The 18,127-nt window shown below is 38.8% G+C and overlaps 1 protein-coding gene across 1 annotated transcript in view; it reads left to right on the top strand.

The window, feature by feature from the left end:
- Positions 1 to 18,127, top strand: part of LOC140146659 (LIM domain kinase 1-like) — a 91,240-nt gene that overhangs the window by 43,715 nt on the left and 29,398 nt on the right. The window contains 3 exon segments of the mRNA XM_072168529.1: positions 129 to 314; positions 3,448 to 3,538; positions 7,519 to 7,805. Of these exon segments, the coding sequence (XP_072024630.1) occupies positions 129 to 314; positions 3,448 to 3,538; positions 7,519 to 7,805 (564 nt within the window).

The following is an 18,127-nucleotide window of genomic DNA, read 5'->3' as shown; positions in this document are numbered from 1 at the left end:
TGGAACAACAGTAGTTGGCAAAAATCAGTTAAGTGTACAGAGGCGTGTGTTTTGCAAAGTGCACTTGAAATTTCTTTTTTATATCAGTGCCAAATTAACAGTAGTTTATTTCAATTCTATTCTTTCAGCGGGGATTGTTACCAGAGTATAATGGCCCCAATCATTGAGAGCAGTCCTAAATCCAAAGTCCCACACACCGTACAGCTAATTACTATACCACCGACACCCGACGGGAAGAAGTCGTTCTCAATAGCAGTGACGGAGAAAACAAGATGTAGGGTACCTGACTTAGACCATAGTTTATGTGTTAAAAAGTAAGTATAGTTGAAAATGATACTATGTAAGTGATTAAAAAGTTCTAACTGTTATACTATGTTTAAGAAGGTTGCCATTCATCCAGGTATAATATAATATTAAATTGGAGTCATAAAACTAATCAACTTGACTCCAGCAACTTTATATCTCGCCACTGGTCAGTGACTAATTGCCGCCAGATCATCAGACGGCCTGAAGATGCACCTAGGATAAGGTGCGATACTGTAGCCTCTCAAAAACGTGAATCCAGTTGATTAGTTTTATGAGTCCAATTTAACTTCAATACTACACTACTACACTATTTTTTCCTCACCTGGAACATTTTCCACCCTAAGGTAGTCCTTTCGGATGATGACGTCATACAATGTATGCTTGACAGGATGACGTCATAGAAGTATGTTATGATATTGCGTCACCCTCCCTGGGTATCAGTAGGTTATCCCAAATAGGATCTCAGGAGTATCCTGATTGAAGATAATACAGTATCACAACATCACCATCTGTCAAAGATGCTAAGAGAGAAGAGGAGGACGGGGAATGGGCTGTTCCATTTAAAATGCACACTACCCCTGTAGAAGATTTTGGAAATGTCTTCCACAAAGGGAGTATAAATTTCAAATGGAATTAACACATTAGCAGCTCCATTTGAAAATCATTCTCCCTCTGTGGAAGATTCAGGTTGATTCATTCTCAGAGGGTGTATGAAATTAAAATGGAGCTGCCTAATGTGTTCATTCCATTTGAAATTCATACTCCCCCTGTGGAAGATATTTCCAAAATCTTCCATAGATGGAATGTGAATTTTAAATGGAATAACCCAATGTTGGGATGTGAAGGAAGGTGTGTAGACACTACACTAGTTGCAGAAGAGCCAAAAACAGAAGAAGGGAGGGTCAGAGAGCACTACTTTTGTTTCTTTAGAAAAATAAGAGGTTAAGGGACGGCTTCAAAACTCAACCACCGGTTCCATCCGGTTTGAGCCTGTTTCTATTGTTCTAAACAATGGAATGTGGTTCAATCGCCATCAACCGCAATGCCAATACACAGCATCACCATCTGTTGAAGATGCTAGTTGATCTAGCGAAACTTTTCCAGGAATATAGTGTAGTGTTGATGTTAAAACTCTTCTCTAGCACTATGTATGAATGTTCACTCGCATATATTATACAAGCATCTTTGAGCCTCAGGTGTTCTATGCAATGGTGTTCATAGCTGGAATAATGGGCTATTCCACTGAGTTGAAATCCATACACCCCCTATGAAAGACATGACCTTAATCCTCTACACAGGGGGTGTGAATTTCAAATGGGGTTACCTGAATGGGTAACTCCAGTTGAATAATACACCCCCTGTGTGGAAGATTAAGGTCACATCTTCCATAGAGGAGGTGTATGGATTTCAACAGGAATAGCCCAACATTAAATTTTGTTTCTTCAACACAACCTTTGCATGAAGCATAAGTATGCCTAGTCTGTGAATGTGTACACAAGATCTCACACCACCAAATCAGAGTCCCATAGAGATATGTGCTAAATTTGCCTTAAGAAAACATCATTTTTTCTTCACAGGAGCGACTCATTTTTAAGCGACAGCTATGATGGTTGAAATCAGCCCTTGCCTGATCCCCCTGGCTGGGAAAAAATATAGGTTGACCGTCATTATTTTTTACGACTGGCCCTCGAAGTCTATGATGTCTGGGAATTGCCTATTTTACAGGCAAAACCATGCCAGTGTAATCATTAAAAGTTATTCGATCTCTCCCATCTGTGGTACACTTGCAGGAATTAATATTACTAATCATGACCAATCCAAATTTGGCTAAAATTATGCAAATTTCTGCTCATTTTAATGCTTAAATTGGGACAATGATATAATTCTATTTGGTGGTGTAAAATCACAAGTATCAATATGACTACACACCCCATATTTTCAGTCACACCTGAACAAAGATAGCAGGCTGTCCTTTATGTATTTCTGTTAAAGATACGCTGAAAGTCTGTTTCCCTGGAAAGGTTGCCCCGATTGTCGTTGTCGTTGTATGTATTAATTCCATCAACAGATGCTATCAGCTGTATTATAGGTATACAAAATGGGCTATTCCAGTTGAAATCCATACACCCCTGTGGAAAACATGACCTTAATCTCCCACACAGCGTGGGAGTAGATTTCCAACATTCAGGTAACCCCATTTGAAATACACTCCCTGGTGGAAGATTAAGGTCATGTCTACCATAGGGGGTGTATGGAAGTTAACTTGAATAGCTAATATTTCATAAATGCCAAATCTACTGCTAACCACACACCCAATTAATTTTGTTGTGGAAGTATTATTGCTTGCAATATCCTGGTCTTATTCCTACGATGATGGAATGATTACATAATGGGAGGTTTTAAAAATTATGCTATGGGATGTGTTGGTGCCCTAATTCTATGAATCTAAAACAGAAGATGACAAACGTGACTCAGCTTTTTCTAGAAAATTCTGATAAACCTTTTCCTCAATATTGCCCTCCCATGGCAAAAGGGCATAACTAACACTACACACAGAATGTCTAAAATACTCGGAAAGTATATTATCCAATTTAACCCTTATGAAATTTGTTTACAATGTACAAGTCTGTGGGAGCAATCAACAGTTTTTGTCTATTATCTCAAAAAATTCAGTGTAAGTTATGCCCTTTTACCATGGGGTGGCAGAATGATCACTGTGTACTACTATAATTATAGGAATACCCATCCAAACCTGGTTTTAAAAGCAAAGCTGTACCTGTTCAAAAAAGCGTCAGAATTTTATGAATTTTGAAGTGTTTTGCTCATTCATAATGGGTCAAATTTTACAGAAGATCTGTGTTTCTCAATTGGCCTTATCGAAGACTTAACCAACTTTGTGTATCAGTCCAGATGCTAATACATGTCAACTTTGGTTCACCTCAAGTTTGGTAGTGATGTAGGTGTGTATTTCGCTAGTGGCCGTATCAAATTGTGCATATAAAGTTATTTGTAGGCACGAAAAAGCAAGAAATGCATTAGTGTCACTTCCAAACTTCCTGGTAAACCAAACTACATAGTGCAATGTTGTTAAATAAAGTTGTGAATTTTGTTCAAATATTTTTGATATTTTCCTGCACACAGAGTTGAATCACCAGATGTGCTTTCATTACAAGTAGGGGATAGAATATTAGAGGTCAATGGTACACCAGTCAAAAACCAGAACTTATATCAGGTGAGTGGTCATCTTATCTAACAGCAATTCTGATTGGTTGATAACTTGAAATGCTCATTTCAATTGCCAATTATGACTAGGCTTTAAACTATTTATGGTCAAACTTGCATTTGCAGATGATCTTCCTTGATTGGTTCAAAATTTGACACAATATTCATTTTGGCCAATCGGCAAGTAGTTCTCATAGGGTTAACAGCCAAATAGCTGACAACTATAGGATCTACAACTTATCAGTTGCCCCCTAATGCTTTTTGAAATTTAAAAACTTATACCCCCCTAAAACTTTTTGAAAATTAAAAATTTACAAGTTCCTCCAAACACTTTTTGAACGAAATCACACTTTTTGAAAGAAATCAAACAATATTAGAAAAAGGTATGTGCAGCCTTATGTGTTTTACATGTGTAGACCAGTTTATAGCATCCCTCATCATTGTACTAAGTCACAATGGTTCATTATGTAAAAAAGCTGTTTTAAAAGTTGCACCTGAGTCCATGAATAAGCCTGGCCTAATAGAGTTGACTCCTATGGATTCAGATGCAACTTTCAAAACAGCTTTTTTTTTACACAATGAACCATTGTGACTGAACACAATTGCACAATGATGTGTGATGCTGTAATTGATCCAGATGTGTAAAACATTTTTACATTTTGTAATATATTTTTCGATTTATTTCAAAAAGGTTAGGGGGAAATGTGTAAGTTGTGGATCAAACCACCTTCGCCCTGTTGTTTTTGTGACACAGAGGGCAGCATTTATAGCAATCTGTTATTTGGCATCAATCACAATGGGCTATTCCAGTTGAAATCCATACCCCCCCCCCCTTATGAAAGACATGACCGTAATCTCCTACACAGGGAGTGTTGATTTCAAATGGAGTCACCCATTCAGGTAACTCCATTTGATTGTCACACTCCCTGTGTGGGAGATTAAGGTCATGTCTTACATAGGGGGTGTATGGATTTCAAATGGAATAGGTCAATGTAAACTTCAAGCCCTTCCACACACTCCCCCTGGAACTTACTAAGCACTCATAACTCAACAGAACTGATGTTATACAATATGTACATGTCTGTTGTATCTTGTAAACTGTAAAATACTAAACCAGGTAATGATAAGCTACACTAACTGTTATCAATATCAGGAGCTTTACTTCTGATACCAAAATCTCAGTTTTGATAAGGTAAATATGTGGGATGGGACTGTCAATTTAGTCACACACATTTAATACCAAAAACTTCCCTCAATTTTCTAAAATGTGAAATTGGCGAAAAATTATGTACACAAAAATAGTACAGTACGGTACTGGTATGTTGCCGAATGTGTGCACTAAATATAAACCATGAGTAATTAATCAATATAATGCACTCTGGCATCCGAGAATATATCATACCTTTCCCAGAATCCTTTGCAACATGATACATCACTTTTTGTCTCGCCTGAATGTTCAGGGAGAGACTTAGTAATCACTATGGTGTGTGTGTGGGGGTGTGTGTGTGGGGGTGTGTGTTGGAAAAAGCTTGTGACGCGTTATCTTGAGAACCGTAAGTGCTATGATGATGAAACTTTATAGGGGTAGCATGACCAAAGGGTGTCGACCTGATTAGATTTTGAGCGCAAAATATGGTAATTAAGTACCTAATTTGCATAATTTATGCGTAATAAGCAAAATACCTTGTGAACAGATTATCTGGAGATCCGTATGGGGTACAGTGGCGTAACTTGGTGGGGAGTAAGCGTGGCCAGGTGTTCTCGACCTGATTAGATTTTCAGCGCAAAATATGCTAATTAAGTACCTAATTTGCATAATTTATGCGTATTTGATGCGTATCAAGCAAAAAAAACCCTTGTGAACAGCTTATCTGGAGATCCGTATGGGGTACAGTGACGTAACTTGGTGGGGAGTAAGCGTGGCCAGATGTTCTCGACCTGATTAGATTTTCAGCGCAAAATATGCTAATTAAGTACCTAATTTGCATAATTTATGCGTATTTGATGCGTATCAAGCAAAAAACCTTGTGAACAGCTTATCTGGAGATCCGTATGGGGTACAGTGAGGTAACTTGTTGTGGTGTAGCGGGGCCAGAGGTTCTCGACCTGATTAGATTTTGAGCGTAAAATATGGTAATTAAGTACCTAATTTGCATAATATATGCGTAATAAGCAAAATACCTTGTGAACAGATTATCTGGAGATACGTATGGGGTACAGTGACGTAACTTGGTGGGGAGTAGCGGGGCCAGAGGTTCTCGACCTGATTAGATTTTGAGCGTAAAATATGGTAATTAAGTACCTAATTTGCATAATATATGCGTAATAAGCAAAATACCTTGTGAACAGATTATCTGGAGATCCGTATGGGGTACATAGACTAATTCCAATCAGCCGTCTACACTTCGCATGTACTGTGTATGCTTCGTAGTGACGACTGATTATCTTACAGCCAATATCATGACGGACTTCTGAAAACTATTCATTGCGACTTCAGTTGTGCGCCGAAGCGCGACTGACTAGCGGCGCCAGCGTGCAGCGTCGCTGTACCGCGCCGCTGTGACAAGATCGCGCTCTGAACTTCTGAAAACAACAAACTCGGTCAAAAGGTCAATTTGGACACAACTGCGCATGCTCTATGCCACAGGAATCCTGTTGCAAAATCCGTCACTTTTTTTCCCGTAGTTTTCTCAGTCGTCAATCCAGGCGGTTGACGACTGAGGCAGCAATCTATGGGGTACAGTGGCGTAACTTGGTGGGGGGTTGCGTGGCTAGAGGTACTCGACCTGATTAGATTTTCATGAGGTCAAAGGTCACATACAAGGTCAAAGGTCAACTGAGGTCACCAAATCTTTTAATTATTAATTTTCAACTGTGCATCACATATCCCAATAACAGCTTGATCGGTCATGTAATTAAGGAAATATGACGACTTTAAGATAGTCGCTTTCTTTGTAAAGTATAGCAAAGTAGCACTTTCAATGAGTGATAACTCGTAAAGGAAGCATCTTTCTGTTTTGATTTATTTGATGAAATAGTTCTTTGGTATTGCCAAATTTGATTTTTCAGCGCAACATACTTTATCCAATTTCGTGAGGTCAAAGGTCACATACAAGGTCAAAGGTCATCTGAGGTCACCAAATCTTTTAATAATTAATTTTCAACTGTGCATCACATATCCCAATAACAGCTTGATCGGTCATGTAATTAAGGAAATATGCGACTTTAAGATAGTCGCTTTCCATGTAAAGTATAGCAAAGTAGCACTTTCAATGAGTGATAACTTTCGTAAAGGAAGCATCTTTCTGTTTTGATTTATTACTTTGATGAAATAGTTCTTTGGTTTTGCCAAATTTTTGGAAGGTCATTACGGGGTCATCCGAGGTCACTCAGGGGTCATCTGAGGTCAAGTTATTAAAAACTCGTATGGGCATGAAACTTGATGGGTACAGTCAACATTTCAAGGCAAATTTTGGAAGGTCATTTTGGGGTCACCAGGGGTCATCTGAGGTCAAATTAGTAAAAACTGTCGTATGGACATGAAACTTGGTGGGTACAGTTACCATCGGCCAGATAATCGTGCCCAGCCGATAACCGCCAAATTCATTTACCTCTCTACCAACAGTTATCGCAAAAGCAGGCGGTCACAAAAGCAGGCGAGACTCGTGGTTCGAGAACCGCCTTTTAATAAAAATGACACTCCTAGCTCTTTGTACATGCTCCATTAAATTTTGTTTTTAACATTGGTTGATATCATGAATTTATAAAGGTAATTTGCAAAATCTGGATGTGCTCTGTTCATTGAGGTACCTTTCATCACTATATAGACCCATATTGAACGGAATTACAAATCAGTACAGAACATTGAAATGGAAGTAGTGCATTGTGGGAATCTATTTGTAATAGCTCTAAGTACAAATAACAACTTTGTATGAGCATTATGTACTAACTTCCAATTATCTGTTTTAATTTGTACATTTCCAACCATAGCTTGATAGATTAATTAGCCAAAGTACACAAGAACTTCAACTCACAATAGAGCACGATCCAAGCCGCACTAGAGCGCCCTCACCTTGCCCAACCGACGACAGCAGCTACGAGAGTTCCACCGACTCCACTACCTCAGCAACGGGTTCTGACGTGATAAGGCCGAGAACGTTGGAAGTAGATAGCGAGAAAGATGGGAAGCGATCACCAAAGATTGGCAAGGGTACGGACGAGAATAATAGAGCGAGAAAGACGAGTAGGCCGGAGAGACAGATGTCATACCCTCTAAGGTGAGATATGTAGCTGAATTGGGTTATTCCATCTAAAATCCACACTCCCCCTGTGGAAGAGTTTGGAAAATGTCTTCCACCGGGGGAGTATGAACACATTAGGCAGCTCCATCTGAAACTTATCCTCCCTCTGTTGAAGATTCAGGTGGAATCTTTCTCAAAGGGTGTATAAAATTCAAATGGAACAATCTAATGTGCTCATTCCATTAGAAATTCATACTCTCCTTGTGGAAGATATTTCCAAAATCTTCCACGGGGGGGGGGGGGGGGGGGTTTTAGATGGAATAGCCCATTTGACTCAATTGCTTTAGCATGGTCTTTATTTACATTCATGTTTTTAGAGCATCAAGCTGAACATTTGGAAAAAACTGTCACTGTCAGGGCAACAGTATCCAGTTAGATGTATAAATGCAACAGGGATGACTGATGCATGAGAAATTGTGATGGAAAACCTCTCGGTTCTGTAAATGTTCCTTAATTCTCGGACACAAGCGTACATAGCATTGTGTCAAGGCATATGTGCGATTGGCTACTTCGTAACAAGATTTCGTAGTGTGATTGGTTTAATTTCTGCTGAGTTTGAGTATTTCAAAGTAAAGATCTTCTTACGTAATGGCTGTATATAGTGCCGCATTCATAAGTAAATTAGTGTACCTGACAAACTTTAATTCAAACTGTGTTGTTAGTTGTGTTCTGTATGTAACACATTATGCCATAAATGTTCGCCAAGCTCTGAGTATGCAAACCTTTGTGACACTGAAACTTAGAGGATATCTGGGGTTATCAAATCAAAAATCACACCTCCAAAATATTTCTGTTTCCTATTAGTTGTGATAGGTGATCTTGTAGGTTGGATTAGAAACCATGAAAATATTGTAAAAGACAGAATATATAGGGTTGCACAAACGCCCAAATCTCTATCTTCATTAAGAAGAGGTGATTGCTGCAAAGACAAGATATCCTCTAAATTTGTTTTATTTCCTAACGCAAATATCTCTCTTGGGTCAGGGTCACAGCTTCGTAACACCTCATTACAGCTCACACCGTCTAAATATTTTGCAGAGTCCTCTCAATTTCCTTTTGTTTTGATAGTTAATCAAATTAGTCAGAGAATGGATAGACTTTTTTGTGGTTAGAGAGATAGGGGAATGGATTAAACAAGAACTGTATTTGAAAAAGACATTGTGGTACTTTGCAATAATAATGACCTTGATATTACACTGAAATACACCTTACCAATGATAATAACATTCACAAAATTTCAAAATTAACCTTTAAAATTAAAAAAAAATGATCTTTGAAATTGGATTCAATGTTGCCAATAAGCTTAAATTTTAATCATATGCATGTACCTATGTAAATTTTAAATTACGTTTATAATGAGATTTCATAAGAGAACCAGATTCCTTACATAATGTTTTGTCCTCAATTCAAGAACCAAAAATGCTGATTTAGCTTTTTCATTTGAAATCGGCCACACCAAAGAGGGAGTATGTTTTTCAATTGGAATTGGCCAGGATTAATTATTTTGAAACTCATACTCCACCTGTACATGGCTTTATCTATGTGTTCCACATCTGGAGTGAGTATTTCAAATGAATGTTGCCCAATTGTCTATTCTGTTTGAAAACCATACTCCCTCATTGGAAAACTTAATCTGCCACAGGGGGAGTGTTGGTTTCAAATGGAATATCATAATAGGCTTGTTCAGACAGGCTTAGAGTTAAGTTTGTGTTAACCTAACACTAAGCTACCTCTGAGGTAGCTTTGATTAGAGGTAGAGCCCGTCTGAACAAGTATTTTGTTAACAAACACAAAGCTTAACACTACGAATTTACCACAGAGAAATCTTTGTGGTAGTGAGCTACCACTAAGCGATCATTCGACCAGTGTTAATTCTAGCAATGCTATTTTAACATGGTATAATTAGTGTTAGGCTCAGTGGGAAGGGCATAGAGACTGTGTGAAAAAGTATCTGTGGTAATGGATGACCTTGCACTACCTCTCAATTACACTAACACCGAGGTAGGTACCTGTGTTCTCACAAGGCTATGCTTGTGTGTCTTTTTTTGAGTACAAAAACTGTGTGTGTATTTTTTCTAGTCTGAACAACAAAAAAGACACAAGATGGAAAAAAAGACACACAAGAGGTCCGTCAGGCGTCCATCACGTGTCCGTCGGGTCAAAAAGACACAAGTCTCACAGACACACAAGTAGGGGGGGTGAGTGTGGGTGTGATCATGGCTATTAGCTACTATTTTCAGTTGGGTTGTTGATAGTTGCATCTCTGGTGGGGTTTCACTAATATCCAAATCTCTGTCTTGATAAGGAACAGTTTTGTTTGATGACATCAGGAATCTCAATCTCTAGGACGCAGTTCCTTAACCCATTATGCTTCTACACTTAAAGAATGACCTTTGGATGTGCTGGGTACAAAAACTCATGTTCCACAACTTGAGGTTAAATGTGATCTCTGCTTGTTTAGTGGGGTTCAGTGAATTATGCCTTTGGGGTTGAGATCATTATGGGTCATAGTATGTGAAGATGAGGCTGCCCATCAGGGAATCCTCCTTGATTAAGTACTTCCTTTTGCAATCAAAATTAATCCTCTCGGTCAGGATCTTAGACTTGCAAGGAGTCAGGGCAATTGTTTGCAATTCAATTTTACACATGAAATAGCTCAGCTCAGTTTTCCAAATTTCCCTGAAGATAACATAGTGACTTGATCAAAAAATAGCTCAAAGTAATTTCACTCGGCCATAAAATGACTTGACTTGTTACAACTCTGGTTCACAATCTACTAGGATTTTGCAGGTACTTATGTTTGAAAGTTTTCATATTATTATGGTCAGACAAATGAATGATATAATGTTTTAGGGGACAAAATTGTCATATTCACCCATTGCATTGTTCCGCCATGTGCGAGGAGAGCCTCGATCTGGCAGCATGCATGTATGGGAATTGAACCAGTCATTGCGTAAACTTATGTAATTCTTCCTTTCATGTCATGCCAATTCGAGGCTCTCCTTGCATCATGGCAGAACCGTGCAACTTAGGCGAATAGTTAGCAATCTAAACTGTTATGTACCTTTTCAGTTGTGATGTTATGAATTCGATTATTTTAGCCATAGAGTAGCACAAATTTTCATTTAGCTTGCCTCTCACTAGGATCCACAACATGCTCATCTATCAGAGCACAATTCATTAACCCCATACATTTGTACATTCAATGAATGACCTTTGAAAATTTGGGTACAAAAACTCATACTCTGCAACTTGAGGTCAAATTTTGCACTTTAATTGTTTTATTAAGGTTATTGAACTATGCCATTGAGATGCGGCCATAGTGGTCCATAGTGTCCTTTTTGGTGGCTGGAGTTTGCTAGACAATGGAGTGTTTGTCTAAGCATACATGCTGACCTGGGAATCTATGTGTACAGGGTGTCCCAAAAAAAACACCCAACCCTGTATATAGAGCAGCCATAGAGCATTAACTGAGGGTCTTAACCAGGGCTTGCGCTACACTTTTTACACAATCAATTCACTGTTTCAGCTTGGTCCTGTTTACCAAAGCCATTTGTAGTACGTCAGAACAGCTACCCACTGTAGTTAGTCCATGCTTTGCCACACTGTCATATTACCAGTTTCTAGAACCATATCTTCTGGGAGGACCTTCATCAACACTGCATGCAGTTCATGTTTGGAATAGACCAGATGGAGTAGTCAAAGACATATCTGACAATGGTGTAACATCCTTTAAGCTAGAGCAGAGTACATTAAAGGATATTATTCCTTGTGTCTGATGCTGTACCCCGGTTTCTAAGCACCTGTGGCCCACAAGGTTGTCTTTTATAGTGCGAAGGTGCCTATATAAGTTCTTGACTTGTGTCACTCATCATGGGCTATTTTTCACTCCAGCATTTTGCTGTATTTTATAACATGCCCAACATTATTTACAGCCTGCCCAAGGCATTTACAGGCTGGATTTTGCCTATGGACAAAGTGCGAAATTTGAGCCATGGTCTTAACTGTCACACATACCTATCCCAGTTGATAGAGAGTACCCCCTAGCTAAGGGAGGTTAATGACATAGCATTAATGGCAATGTTTACTGAAAACATTAACACAGGAGTGGCCCCTTGGGGATAGGGCAGATTACACAGCGAAATGTGGACTATTAAATGACATTGATGTCTCCAAAATCTGCCTGGATCCTGATGGATTGATAGGCGGATGGGTGGATGGATCTCATCAAATTTGAGGGTAAATTATATCTGTCGTGAATATAAGTATTTGCATCAAAAGTCATTGTAATTAGAGTTAATTTAACGATGCGGGACTTGATACCCACCCATTGTCTGACTACTCCCCTGGGTCTGTTTAGGGTGGGTCCGAAGGGTATGATTGATAACCCTTCCTTCCCTTCCACCTCAGTAATTGTAGTCTAGTTAAAGCTCAATTGGCTAAGATGCTTGACTTTGCTTGATGATATGCACAATTGAAAACCTGTAAACATTGTACAATACTAGCAGTGGCGTAGCGAAGTGGGGGGGAGCTGGGAGAAGTCTTGCCCCCTCCTGCCTGTGGGATGCTTTGCACCTAATATTTAAGATTTTTAGGCCTTTTGGTACTTTTTAGCCCATTTTCAACCATTTTAATCAAAATTTTCCCTCATGAAAGTTGCCTTGCCTCCCCCTTTGCCAAAATGGTACTGGCTATGCCACTGAGTACTGGAGATTGTTTTGTCCCATGGTCTATTCCAGTTGAAATCCATACACCCCCTATGCCATACACCCCCATGGAAGACCTTGATCTCTCACAGGGGGAGTGTGAATTTCAAATGGGGTAACCTGAATGGGTGACTCTTTGAAATCAACATCCACTGTGTGGGAGATTAAGGTTGTGTCTTCCATAGGGGGTGTATTTGGGTTCACTTCAAGTTGGGTAGTGACGTAGGCTACGTATAATCACTGGTTGTGTTATTATATCGCAAGAATAAGTCTCACAGTGCTTAACGCCCATTTGTACTAGGGTGGTTTGCCAGCACGCTTACGGCACAACTGCAAAAAAGCATTGATGTCACTATCGAGCTTGAGGTAAACCAAAATTTGGCTATCCAGCGGTAATATTTGATCAGTAACAATATTCCAAAAATGCAAAAATCTGAATTTTGGTATGATCAGTTTACTATTTAGAAGCATGTATGACACTGCATAGCTAACTTGAAAGCTGTCCTTACTAATTTCATATAGGGTATAATCTTCTTCCACGGTAAACCAAACAGCTTCCGTGGTAAACCTTATAGCGCCATCACTTGATGAAAGTACGTTATTAGTAGGCGTGAGTTAAAAGCTATCTGGGCTAGAACTATTGCGACTGTAGGGGTGAGCTTGCCTACAGGTAAAAAAAAACATACTCGTGGCGGCTATATGATTACACGTCTAGTTTAGGGCAACGGGGTGGAAAGGAGGGTAGGCCTACTACGGGGATGTGCGACAGATTCGGGGTGCATTTTGGTTTATTGATGGCCCTCAATTTCATGAAAATTTGGTATAAGAAAATGATTGCTTTATTTTATTTTTTTAAATTAATTTGTTTCCCAAATTTTTATCGGAAAGTGTGCCATTTTTTTTATTGTTACCATGGCGTGCTATAATAAATAGGCCTATTAATATAATTTTTAAATGCTATTTTATTATTTTGTTATTAATTGAAAATCTAAAATAGTATAAAATCGTATATGATGCCTTAAATTAAAGTTTAAAACGTTCTTCCAATATTAATAACTATTATTAAATAATTCCTAACATCTCGGACAACACGCCCCCCCCCAACACACACACCCCCACACCCCTACACCAACAACCACATGCCAAGTCTTGGCGAAAGTTCTACCTTGATACGCGGCAGGCACCATCCAGCATTGTCCCGCTAAAATACACTACCCTATTACGAGCAATGGAATAGCCCGTCAATCATGCACAGTGGTTGCTCCTGGAAGGAAGATTATACCCGATGTGACGCGGTTGCTCATGGAAGACAAGAAGGATTATACCCCTTTTCACTAATTTTAGATCTTCCCTATAATCCAACCAACTGCCCAAACATTAATGTACATGTTTTTCCTACATTTAGGCCTCCTTAACCCTAACAGAACCAAGTCTCACTAAAGCTCACTATTAAAACCACTGCGTGTGCATGCATTCCATGTGACTTGATGACGCACTCGGCCTAAGTCATATATACCCAGGAGATCGCTGCCTGGGGCAGCATAACCTCTGTGACTACAGGACGGGGATCTTCTGCGTGGCATGCGAGGGGTCCAAGTTTCGAATCTTGGTGGTACCAAGTGGCTTCTGTCTTCACTTTCTCTCCTTTTTTGTTTCTTCTTTACATTCCGATAGCCAAAAAAACCACGTGTAGGGGTAGGGTTAATAGTTGATTTGCAGTTACATATCTTGACAAGTAGGATGTCTAGTTGCATAACATTGGCCATGTTCCCAGAATGCGAAAATCTCAATTTTGATCAGCAGATATATTGGTCACTGCATGAAAAACTCATTTTAGATCTTCGCTATCATCAAACCAACTTCCCTAGCTCTCTTTCTGTCAGGTGGCGCTGTGTAGCGCTGCTGTGGTCTTCACAAAAGTACGCCATCTCACTCGATCTGATGCCAAGTGTGTTGCACCTTTCCTAGCTACCCAGCATTAATAGTTGATTTGCATTGACTACTTGATAAGTTGGAAATCCAAGTTGCATGTACATTAGCATGTTCCCAGAATGCACAAATCTGAATCTTGATCAGTTTTAGGGTGTATTGGTCACTGCATGACTCATATACTCTCTCATACTCAGAAAGCTGTCCTTACCCATTTTAGTTCTTTCCTATCATCCCACCAACTGTCCAAGCTGCCCAGCATTAATAGCTGATTTGCATTGACATCTTGACATGTAGAGTGTCACATTGACTTCACAGTATCATATGTGTATGCTTTCATCACATGGACCATATGGCTTAGACAGTGAACTTGATAAAAGTGTGATCAGTAAATCCTAGCTGTAACTCTTGTCAAAGGAAGTGATGCCGGTATTTGGACTAGTCTGTGCTGTAGGAGCCTGTAACTGTCCATATTTACACTAGTAGCAATAATAGACCAGTGCTAATGAGAACTGAATACTAGAAGCTGCATAGGAATAGGTAGAGAAGATCTGAGACGAATATTCGTCTCAGAGAAGATGAAAGATAAAAATGAGAGAATAAAATTTTTCTTTTGCTTATCCCATATTTATAGGTTAATGAATGTGTGTTACTTGTTGGGTGATAAATCAGACAAAATAATGCACACATGCTGATGTTATTGCGTCCAATGCATAAGCCCTGAAGGTACTTTTCTAACCGCTTTCTTCATTGCATGGCTTCTTTGATATAGGAGTGTATGAATGTATCATGGATGTTGTTTACCACCTTCAGCGGTACAGTGCATTTGTGTATCACGCTATACGTCGCCTGATGCAGTGAGTGCACCAACGTTCATTGCTTTCGCATATTTTCCAGTTGAATCACATCATTGTTATTACTAGGGGATATTCCACCAAGCCAGTTTTGTGATAAAATCATGAAAAGAATAACTTCCTTAAAAAGTGTACAATTTCTTCAAAAAATGAGCTATTTTCAGAAGCTTAATTTTTGTAATATTTTTACAAAATTGCCAACAAATTTCAGCAACATTTCAAAACAGTCAGAGAACACTCGATAGTATCTGATGTGTCCTGTCTTTTGTAATTCTTCAGCCAACCTTTGTGAACCTAACCCTTGTCAAAATCAAGGAGTATGTCAGCCTTCAGGAAACACCAGTCTATAGAGCTGAGTATGGCCTTGGCCTATGGTATAAACCCAATACAGCTTGAGTTTGTTGAATTGATTGATTGTTGAATTGATTGACTGCGTTTGTCAGTCAATCTTGATGATGTGATGGGGGTAGATGGATGATATATGATCTTATAGGTAGGGATTAACCCTGATCTCATCTTATCACTATGGATTAACAATAGGCTATTCCAGTTGATGTCCATACACCCCCTGTGGAAGACATGACCTTAATCTCCCTCACAGGGGTGTAGATGTCAAATGGTGTCACCTAGTACGATGCATTACCAACTGAGCTAATGGGGTTGAGACACAAATTTGCAGGTTTACTTGTTCGTATATAACTATGTGTATCGATGATTTGCTCAAAACCCTTTACATTTTGTGGATGGTGCTCTTCATGTTTACATGTTTTAACAGTGCTTGAGAGTAAGCACATATGCTAACTATCGAGTTTTTACGGTATGCACCTACCTAACAGGGCAGTAGGTTGAATAGAAAAGATGACACATCTAACCAACCAACTGTTGTGTCCATTGATGACATGTCCTATTAAAAGAACCTACTGATTTTCAAGAAAAATTGTAGTTTTTGGATCATGTTGTATTATAACCCTAGGAAATAGCAAGTATCCATGTGGTAATTTGAAAATCGCTCACATTTGGTTTCAATTTACACCCTTGTGAATTTGATCCCATAAATTCAAGTGTCCGCTCCTCCTTCCTATACTACAATGCCTGCTTCCTTTGTATTGGGCGTGTTGTAGGAGATTGTTGAAAGATGCTTGCTTAACTTTTTTTTTACATAAATGAATGCTAATTTTGTTTTTTCCTCATCAGTTTTTTAAAAAATGAAAAAGGGCTGTATAGGGAATCCAGATTCCCCTTAAATAATTTTACGGCGGTGGACGTAGGTCATAATACGCTGTTTTGGCAATGTCCATCACTCTGTTAATAGCTTGTACCTCAGTCTGCAACTCTGTCTATTTGAATGCTGTAGGCAGATTGGCTTAGGATGTTCTAGGATAGGTTTAGGCCATGCATAAGTTAGAAATTCTGGTTACTTTTGTTGTTGTCTGATTTTCATGTTCATTATTAGCATGACCTTATTTTTTTCCAAATTAATTTGTATTTTCAAAAATTCATTGTTTCAAATGATTTTTTTGATGTTTTCTTTTAAATATTTTTTAACTATTAAGACACATCAAGGTGGAGGCATAAGAAGCAGTATTGTGTTTCTATTGTAACATATCATAAATTCATAATTATGCCAAAATCCCAACTGGCCGACTGGGTCATAGAAAATCTCCTGGCCCGACCAGAAAACTGCAAGCCAGGGCCAGCAGGCCAGTGGCTAAATCGACCCTTGAGGCATTGTGGGGATGCTTTTGCACCAAAAACCGCCCAACTCAACTTCAAAATTCTAGTTTTCTTCTGATGGGAAGTCTGCCCGGGGAAGTCTGTTATAGTATATGCCTATCAGTCTAATATAATATGTCACATCCCCAGGGTCAAGTGATATGACATAGATGAATACCATTCGTCTGCTAAAATATTAAGCTGTATCTGACTTTTTTGAGCAAAAGTGATTTAGAATTGTCATTTGGTGATGCTCTATGCCTTTCATGGCCTGTCAGATCTGACAGCAAGCAGCTCCTAACCTTGATATATCCAGTTGACTGCATTTCCGTGGTATAATTTCTAGGCTTTTTCAACTTGAAGTTAAGCAGACAACACATATACACTTGTACGTCAAGCAGATGTCAGTTGTTGATACTATGCAAATAAGGGGAATCTGCAAGAGCTCAATTCCACCATACTGTGATTTTCAGATTGTTAAGGCATATTTTGGCCCATTTTTTGCCATTTTCATCAACTCTTGTCCCCTTGAAAGTTGCTCCCCACTCCCTTCTCGGTAAAATCCTGTTTACACTACTCACCCCGTCATGCCTATCTGGCCTATCAATCAATCAATCAATCAATCAATCTTTATTTCATTCAAAATACAACAATACAATAACAGCAAAACAACACATTTGAATGAGGAGATGCTCAGAAGGCCAAAAAGGCCTGAACAAGCACCCCCTTAACCTTAGCCTAAGTTTCTTAATTTGTCTAATAAAATACAATTACATACATACAAACACCCCCACCCTCTTTCATACATTCATGTACAACGAACTAAGCAGGAAAAAAATGATGAATAAAGAACATGCAGAATATAAATTAGGATTTCATAACATTTGCTCACGTACGTATATCGCACAAGAAAGCTGACATTTTGTGAATATAGTATAAATGCTAAGAGATCAGTTAATTTTAATCGATTTTTTGTTTTAAAAGGAGAAAAATAAAAATAAGTAAATCCAATCTATAATGTTTTAAGTGTACATTTCTATTAGGTTTGTTTTAATTTGGGATTTTTAGTGTTTTACTGATGTAGCTGTTTTGGCGC

Source organism: Amphiura filiformis, chromosome 2 (assembly GCF_039555335.1).
Source record: "Amphiura filiformis chromosome 2, Afil_fr2py, whole genome shotgun sequence".
Lineage (NCBI taxonomy): Eukaryota > Metazoa > Echinodermata > Ophiuroidea > Amphilepidida > Amphiuridae > Amphiura > Amphiura filiformis.
This window is presented reverse-complemented; position numbering and strand designations above follow the sequence as displayed.